We start from the raw sequence: 8,971 nt of genomic DNA, 5'->3' as shown, positions 1-8,971 counted from the left end.
CAACAGACTTAGGAGCCAGATTCCGAGCTTGAATTATGCCTTTGCTACTCAGTAACTGCGTGACCTTGGCAAGGTACTTAACTTCTCTGTGCTTTAGTTTTCTTTTTTGTAAAGTGGGGATAATAACACCATGTTCTCTGTAGGGTCATTCTAAGGATTAAATGAATGAGGCACTTGGAACAGGGTCTGCGGTATGGTAATCGCTACTTAAAGTCCACCAGAGCAAATACTTTGCTTATTAAATAAATGAAGAGAATTGAATGTGGGGGTCCGTCTTTCGTAAGTACTACCCCCCACCCCCGGGATTCTAATGTACCGCCTAGAATTTCAATCTGCGAATGTAGTGCCTCTTTTGGAATTCCGCCTCCTGAAAAGTTGACTTTAACCAATGGGTGAAGGGACCTTCCCCCCCTCCACCCCGACCCCCCGGGAAGATGTTGAGCCCAGAAACCTGTTACCTGGATCTGCAGGGACCAATGGGCGAAGGAACCCGGGGGCGAAGGAACTCTTTCCATACTTTCTGGGAGTTGTAGTTCCCCAAGGGTCTCGTAGGTGCCCGGTGCCCAGCTAGAAACTACAACGTCCATAATGCTGCGCGCCGCGCGCCTTGCCTCTCTCCCGAGTCCCCCGCTCGGCTTCCCAGTACCGCCTCTTGGCGGCGGCAGCAGAGGCACTATGGCCGACGGCGGCGGCCCTCCCGAGGCGCCCAGTCCACGGGGCTCCCCGGGCCGGGTGCCGCGGGTCCCGCGCCCGGTCGGCCCGGGAAGCGGCGGCGGCTGCTGCGGGGAGACCTCGAGGACGCCGGCGCTGGCGCTGCGCTTCGACAAGCCCATCAAGCAGGCCTTTTACAACACGGGAGCCGTGCTGTTCGTGTGCCTGTGTTGCGGCGCTGCCGTGCTCGTCTACTTCATCCTGGAGGCCTTCCTGCGGCCGCTGCTGTGGGCCGTGCTGTGCGGCACCTTCTTGCACCCCTTCAAGAGCTCGCTGACGCGCCTGGGCCGCCACTGGCTGCAGCGCCTGCACCGCGCGCACACGCCCATCGTACTGGCCGCGCTGCTGCTGCCGCTCTGCTTCGCCGACTACGGCGTGGAGGCCCTGGGCGAGCAGGCGCTGCGCCGCCGCCGCCTGCTGCTGCTGCTCGGCGCCGGCGGCCCGCTCCTCTACGGCCTCTACAGCCTCGGCAGCTACCTGGGCGTGCAGGTGCTGCTGGCACACGCCGGCGCGCTCATCTGCCGCGGGCTGGACTACTTCAGCAGCCTGTGGGTGAGTGAGCGGCGGCCCGGCCTCCGTCCGCGGGCCCAGCGGGCACGCGCGCGCCGCACCCCTCACCACACACCCCTGGTTCCCGGGGGTGCCCTCCCGCAGCTCCCCCTCACCAGTGCGGGGACCATCAAAAGTCTCCGCCCTCCTCCCCGGGCAGCTAAGGAACTTGGCCCACTTCCTTCCAAAGAGAGAGCGGGTGTGGCTCGAAAACAGCCTCCTTGTCCCCCGGCCCCATCTGAATACATCCTCTTTGGGGGACGTGTCCCCAGGTTGGGAATCGCAGGTCCGCTCTGCAGGTTGAGTTGAGCATCGGCAGATGGACTTGAATTTACCCTTGGTCAGAGGAGGGGGAGGGTGGTGGTGGCTCCGGCCATCTGGAGGGCCGCAGGAAGGGACCTTACAGATCCTAGTCCAGCTTGTCATTCTGCAGATGGGAGAGGTGACTTTTTTTTTTTTTTTTTTTTTTTTTACCAGGCCACGGCTAGTTAGGGACAAAGAAGGGACTGGTTGACTCAAGTTTCTCAAGTTCTAATCAAAGCGTTCTTCAAAGGCCGGGGCCGCTTCTGAGTTCAGATGATTTCAGTACACTTAGTGAGAGGGACCTGGGCCTGCTCCACCACACTACTTCTTGGGAACCACCTGTGGAGGTACCCCGCCTCCCGCCTGGATTACTTAAGCAGACTGAGTGAAGGAGAGGTAGATTTGTGATTCTTGGATCACCTGAGTTTATTCTTAGAAAATTAGGGAGCTTTTGAATTGGAAGGGATTTCAAAGATAATCTAGTGGCACATTTCCTAACTCAGACTAGATTGCAGACCAATTAATACCCAACTATTTGAGTGAGGACTATTAAAAACAGGTGGATATTTAATGCACAAGAAGACTAATTTGTCAATAAACAGTACCATTTAAAATTTTACTCACTTTTGTCAGTGTTCAGTGCACCTTGACGTCAAGTTGCAAAATAATTCCCCTTATGTGTCAAACAGGCCTTTGACTTGCCAAGGTTATTTGTAGAAGTGATGATCAGGGACGCCTGGGTGGCTCAGTCGGTTGAGCGGCTGCCTTCAGCCCGGGTCATGATCCCAGGGTCCTGGGATCAAGTCCCACATCGGGCTTCTTGCTCAGCTGGGAGCCTGCTTCTCCCTTTCTCTCCCTCTGCTTGTGCTCTGTCAAATAAATAAAATCTTAAAAAAGAAAAAAGAAGTGATGATCAATCCCAGAACTCCTGTATTCTCTTGCTCTATCACTGCTACCTCTCAGTTTCCATTGAAAGGTGATTGAACATGTTGATGGATACTAGGCTTTGTGTAGGGGTTTAAAAGGAATATGATGCAGGCTTTGTCTTCAAGGTGCATATAATTGTATGTAAACATATTCTCATGGAGAAGACACACAACACACGTCATGGGCCAGCAAGGTATTGAGGAGTGCCTCATCCATAATTTTGGGATGCTGCCTGTGTGATCAGACAGACAAGCTTTGGCCTCCAAGTGGCCTGAGCTATTTCAGTTGTGGTAGGAAGGAGGGATGTGGAATGACCTTTGAACTCCGAGGGCCTGCTGGATTGTCAGGTGGGAGAGATCCTGGAGTTAATGTACTTTTTACTGCCAGATGCCTGCCACTTTTCAGGAGAGGCTTCTTAGGCACAGAGAATGTGATTGTTCCAAAGTCAAACAATGTGAAGAGAGCCACGCTTCGCTTTTATGGAGTATGTCACAGCTCCTTTAAAACCCTGTTATTTATACCTTCAGTGCTATTTCTCCTTTATCTTGTTGCACAGTTCACTTGATTGAATGGCTCATATAAGGCAGGATACTGTATGTTGTTAAGAAATATAAATACTATGACTTGATTCTGAGAAATTCAGTCTTGTCAGAGGCAGACACATGTATGGTTTCTGCTGACATTTTGACTGTTGATACTGCAATTTAGTATAAATTATTGTAGGCAAGGCCAAATAGGGTATCCACCAAACTAGGAAATTGGAAAATAAAAGATCGAACATGTGAATAGTGTAATTTCATACTGTAGTGAGAAGTTGAATACATGGGTAAATTGGCAGGGTTAGTGGAAAGTGGGGAATTTCTGCTAGTTACCCTCAGTGAAAAGAGATGAGGAATTTGAGTACCAGTGAAGAAGTGCCTGGAGCTGAATGTATGTAGTTTTGTATGTGTTTTTACAGAGGAGAAACCCTCATTTTTGTATTTTACTTAAATACCCTAATCTGAGTTGTGGATGAGTGGAAGAGAAGTAAGGGCCAATACTGATTTTGCAGCGGGGAGCGGGGGTTAGGGTGGTCAAGTTAATTAATGATTTTTAAAAGGCTTGAAACAGCTGTTTGGCTATAGTGAAGGGCTCCGGAGAAGAAGAGTCGGGGGGAAACAAAGCCATTATAACAGAAACCGTATGAGTTAATTAGTAGTGAGTAGGAGTGGTAGAGGGGGTTAAATTGAACGAGTAGGTCCCCTAGGTTGATCTGAGTTTGAGAGAAATGAGGCTTGCAGTTGTGGTTTCTTGAAGCAGCACTTAGGGGTGGGTGTTTGGATGCGGGGAGAGGTGTACTTGGGAAACAGACAGGGAGTCCTCAGCTCTCAGCCAAAAGGGCTGATTAAGGCTTGACATGAAGTGAAGGAATGTCGGGTGACTGGGCAAGGGGCCCACTCTGTAACTTTCCTGTATCATAGTTCACTGTCGCTGTGGTTCTGTGAGCCCAAGCAGAGCTGCCAGGTATTGAAAAAGAGTCCATGTTTTCTAGACAACTTGTAAATTTGAGCTTGCTGCTGAAGAGGGATGTACATGGGAAAGGCAGGGAGAAAAGTCACATAGCTGACAATTCATATGTTTAAGATCCAACTTTTAAGCATCTATCACGTGCCAGGCGCTGGATTAGGTGCTTTCATGGGTGTTGTCTTATTCTCACGATTATCCTGTGAAGGAGGGAGGAGTTTTGTTGGTGCAAAGATTGATTTAGAGATTGATCTGTTTATTCTGTCAGTAAAAGGTATTCAGCAGACCTATCAGCAGGTGAAGTCCTTTTGTCAAAATTCTGAGTAACCTTTGATAAGGATTTATAAAAGTTTTCCCCCCACTATATTGTGTTTAAATGTTTTAATTTAACTTTTTAAAATAAAAATTGATTTTAATTATTTGGGAAAAAACATGAAAGAGTATCAGGACTGGGCTAACCATAAATGTTTCCCCAAAGACCCTTGGATTCTAGTCATCTAGAAACCTTGGTCATCTCTTTTCTTCTTTTTTTTTTAAGATTTTATTTATTTGACAGAGACACAGCGAGAGAGGGAACACAAGCAGGGGGAGTGGGAGAGGGAGAAGCAGGCTTCCCACTGAGCAGGGAGCCCGATGTGGGGCTCAGCCCCAGGACCCTGGGACCATGACCTGAGCCGAACGCAGACGCTTAACAACTGAGCCACCCAGGCACCCCATCTGCTTTCTTCTTTTATCTTTGTATCTGTTCAGCTATTTCCAAGTGGCTTGGAAATAGTTTTCCTTTGTAGTGGCTTCAGTACCTGTATTTTCCTTTTTTGCGCGTTTTATCCTTCTAGTTCAGTTCCTCTTCACCTCACTTTTGTGTTTCTTCAGTCTCCTAACACTCTGTCCTGCTTACAAGTAAAGACCAGTAATTTATGGTATGAGTAATTCTTTTAAACAGTTACAAATATATTAGAATTTTGTATGGACTTAGTGAGTTCTAAACACTTAAAAAAAAAAATCCCCTGTTGCACCATGCTCACATGTGACACAGTCCTTGGGGCCCTTGGTGTCTTCCATGATGTGGAGTTGTCAAGATGAAACTGAAAAGCTAATACCCACCCCTCCCCCACCCCTTTTCTTTCTTTTTTTTTTTTTTTTTTTTAAAGATTTTATTTATTTATTCACGAGAGACAGAGAGAGAGAGAGAGAGAGGCAGAGGTTGAAGCAGACTTCCCACAGAGCAGGGAGCCCGATGCGGGACTCGATCCCAGGACTCTGGGATCATGACCTGAGCCGAAGGCAGATGCTTAACCATCTGAGCCACCCAGGCGCCCCCCACCCCTTTTCTTTGCTGGGAGTGTTTTGATCTTCCTCTCCGTCTTAGTTCAGACATGTTAGAAAATTTGGAGACCATTTACAGTTTTTGCAGTAGTGATAGATTTGACTTCTCCATGGCCCCTGACCCCACTGTTTCCATTTTACTTTATAAAGAAGTATGAAGTAGGAAGAATAGTGGTTGAAAGGTGAGAAGACTGTAAATTCTATTTATTTATTTATTATTTTTTTGTAAGTAATCTCTACCCCCAACATGGGGCTTGAACTGAGATCAAGAGTCGCTTGCTCTTCTGACTAAGCCGGCCATGCGCCCCGAGACTGTAAATTCTAAACTGAGCTCTGTCAATAACTTGTTTTGTGACCTTGGATTGACCAGGGCTCTTCTCTGAGCTACTCAACTCCAGTTATGTGAAGTGCGGGGTTGGCTTGGATGATTTCTAAGGTTCCTCGCACAGTTCCGAAGTATTTGTCAGTGCTGCTCTAGAGGCTCTTAGGAAGTGCACATTAGTCAGCCAGCCAGGCCCACTCCATCCCACTTCTGAACCCTTCTCTAGGTGTGTTTCTGCTCGTCTGGCATCAGTAAGGAGAAACGTTTCCAGTGCTTAGGTTCTTTCTCAAAGACTTTGATCAAAAAAGATTCTTGACTCTAAGTTGCCACACCGCAAAAGAGAATAGTTTTCAAATTAGAATAAAGCTGTTTTAAAGGAGGATGAAGTACCTGAAGCGAACACTGTACATTTGTGCAATTGGGATTGTACGTTTTCTGTGGTTTTATTCTCTCTGTAAGACTTAGGAAGCTGTTTTGCAAAAACCTGCAACAGAAGCAAGCCAAGTTATTTTTCTGGCTAATGTCCACATGATGATAAATACAACAGTCTAAAAAGCAAAGTCTACTAATGCATTTAATATTTTATTTAATCAGAAAAGCATATGTGGTTAATTAGCCAGATGAAAGGAAATTGGATTGTTTATTAGTTTGCATGTAGTGCTAAATAAATGTTGCCAGTTTTTATGGGGCGTCTTATATGGTATCTGGCGCACAATGGTGCTTTAAAGTAAGTATTGAATGTGTATTTTGAGAAGGATACATTGTTTTAAAGAACATAAATTTGAGAAAGTATGACCTCATATATAAACTGGTTCGTTGATTTATGGCTAGAAGAAAATTCATACTTGAACAGGTTTGCTCAGAGGCTAAACATAGAGACAAATAAAAAAACTCTTAAGGACACACTAGTAGGAATCCATCCTAGAAATTATGTATGAAATCTGAAAGTACAAATCTTTACTTTTGGTCAAGTTATTTTAAAGAATATTTAGCAATTTCAAAAACTGATTCAAGTAAAACATGTTTGTTATGTAAGAATCAGTTTAAGCATCATAGAAGTCTATATGGTAAAGTGAATAATTTCTTTTTTCTGCCACCATTCCCACTGGGTAGATGTTACTATTGTTAACTGATGAATAGCCTTCTAAATTTATTTGTATGCTTATGTGAACATATAAAATATAGGGTTTTTGTTTTACAAAACAGAAATTGGTAACATAAATATAAAATTTTGCACCTTGCTCTTTATCATTGTATTGCAGACATCTTTCCTTGTTAGCACTTACAGATAAAATTCTTTCTTTTTAGTACTGTAGTATAAAAAACTTTTTTTCAGATGTTTTAGAAAGTGTTCCTATCAGATTGTTGTAGCTCACAATTTGTATTAGGATAATCTGATAAATATTTTTTTAAACATTGGTAATTTGTATAATATGGCTTAATAAAAAAAAATCTCAAGTGCTTACAAATGGTCATACTTTTTGAGCTAATAATATTCTGTGACTCTTTTCTGAGGAGACACTTGAGAATATTGAAAAAAAAATCCATAGCCAAAAGAGTTTTTTTTAAGTTAAAAAACATTTGCTATTTATAAATATAATAATCTTAGAAAATTCAGCACTTGAAGAAAAACAGAAAGAAGCAAATTACCCCCTGAAATCCAACCATCCAGAGATAATATTTTTAAATATTTTGGCAAGTGTATTTTCACCATTATAAATTTATACGTGTATGCATTTATACTGTCATTGAATGTGGATATTCATCACGTCTCTGAAAGCCTGAATAATTATTCCAGTTTTTCGAGGTACCGTTATTTAAAGAGTCCCTTATAAAATGACACATAGGTTGTTATTAATTTTTTAATATTTTATGCTGCCATGGTGAACATTTTCATATCTCTCTGCGCAGTCTGTAGTGCTTCTGTAAACCAAGTTTAGAAGTGGAATTGGGGAGTGTATTTAATAAGTGGTCATTTTATTTTTTATTTTTATTTATGTTTTTGAAAGATTGTGAGCAGCAGTGGGGGAGGGGCAGAGGGAGAGAATCTTTTTTTTTAAAGATTTTATTTATTTATTTGACAGAGAGAGACACAGCGAGAGAGGGAACACAAGCAGGGGGAGTGGGAGAGGGAGAAGCAGGCTTCCCGCGGAGCAGGGAACCCGATGCGGGGCTTGATCCCAGGACCCTGGGACCATGACCTGAGCCGAAGGCAGACGTGTAACGACTGAGCCACCCAGGCGCCCAGAGGGAGAGAATCTTAAGCAGGCTCCATGTGCCCAGTGCCCAGCCTGATGACCCTGAGATCCTGAGATCACGACCTGAGCCGAAATCAAGACTCAGGCGCATAACCGACTGAGCCACCCAGGCGCCCTTAATAAGTGGTTATTTTAAACTGAAATGAGGTTATCCATGAGTTTTAGGTTTACTAGGTGAAAATATGTGCTTCTCTTTAGACCATGCTTTTCCCTTAAAAAATCTGAAATATGAAGTCTTTTCTCTCCCTGTAGGTGATACTGATTCCTTATGAGTCCAGGTAAGAACGAGAAACTTAATGGAGATCAGTTTAAAAACATAGGCTTAAAGTCTGAAAGGATATGTCTTTTGTGATCCTCTAGGTCAGCTTCTCACTGAGAGCAGACTCTCCTGCTTTGTCATCCCTGACAGCTTTTGCTCAAATAAAACATTCCATTTTTAGACAGCTGTAGTTTGTTAGAAAAATTTATTCTCATATTGAGCTGAAATGTGCTGCTTCCTAATTCCCACGTATTTTTCCTACTCTCAGGACCACAGGCAATTAAGGCGAATGCCTCTCCCAGAAGACATTTCCCCAGCTATTTGAAGATAGTTATCAAACCTTGATATTTCCTCCTTTTTTCTAAGCTAAGCAGTTTTTTCTCCCCCATCTATATTTGTATCTCCTATGTTGTGATTTCTATTTCCTTTCCCAGTCTGAATTTTATTGCTGTGGTTCGATAGTGCAAACGTCACTGAAACAATCATTTCCCCTGATATGAGCATTGTTAATAGGCACTCACACCACTTATACTCCTGACTCACACTGAACTGGAGATTAGCTTAGCTGTCCTCTTCCCATTCAGTACTTGTGCAGTTGAGTTTTGAACCTAAGAGCAGATTTTTGTATCTTTCTATTAAATTTAGTCTTATGAGCCGTTTTCTAGCTTCAGCATATTATTTTGAATCATTATAGCCATCTCAGTTTTTATTGACTCTTCCCAGTTTTGTGTAATCTCTGAGTTCAATTAATAAGCCTTCTAGTCTCTTACCTGAATTACTGACTAAATGTTTCATGGGGTGGGGCTGATCACC

General features: G+C 44.0%; 1 protein-coding gene across 2 annotated transcripts in view; it reads left to right on the top strand.

The window, feature by feature from the left end:
• Positions 1 to 675: 675 nt before the first annotated feature.
• Positions 676 to 8,971, top strand: part of TMEM245 (transmembrane protein 245) — a 99,619-nt gene continuing 91,323 nt past the window's right edge. For both annotated transcript variants that reach the window (XM_032418169.1, XM_032418167.1), the window contains exon 1: positions 676 to 1,263. In XM_032418169.1, coding sequence (XP_032274060.1) covers positions 676 to 1,263 — 588 coding nt within the window. The remainder of the gene's footprint in view (positions 1,264 to 8,971) is intronic.

The sequence above is a fragment of the Phoca vitulina genome, unplaced genomic scaffold, assembly GCF_004348235.1.
Source record: "Phoca vitulina isolate PV1807 unplaced genomic scaffold, GSC_HSeal_1.0 scaffold21, whole genome shotgun sequence".
Classification (NCBI taxonomy): Eukaryota; Metazoa; Chordata; class Mammalia; order Carnivora; family Phocidae; genus Phoca; species Phoca vitulina.
The sequence above is the reverse complement of the archived record's forward strand: the minus strand, read 5'-3'. Positions and strand labels throughout refer to the sequence as shown.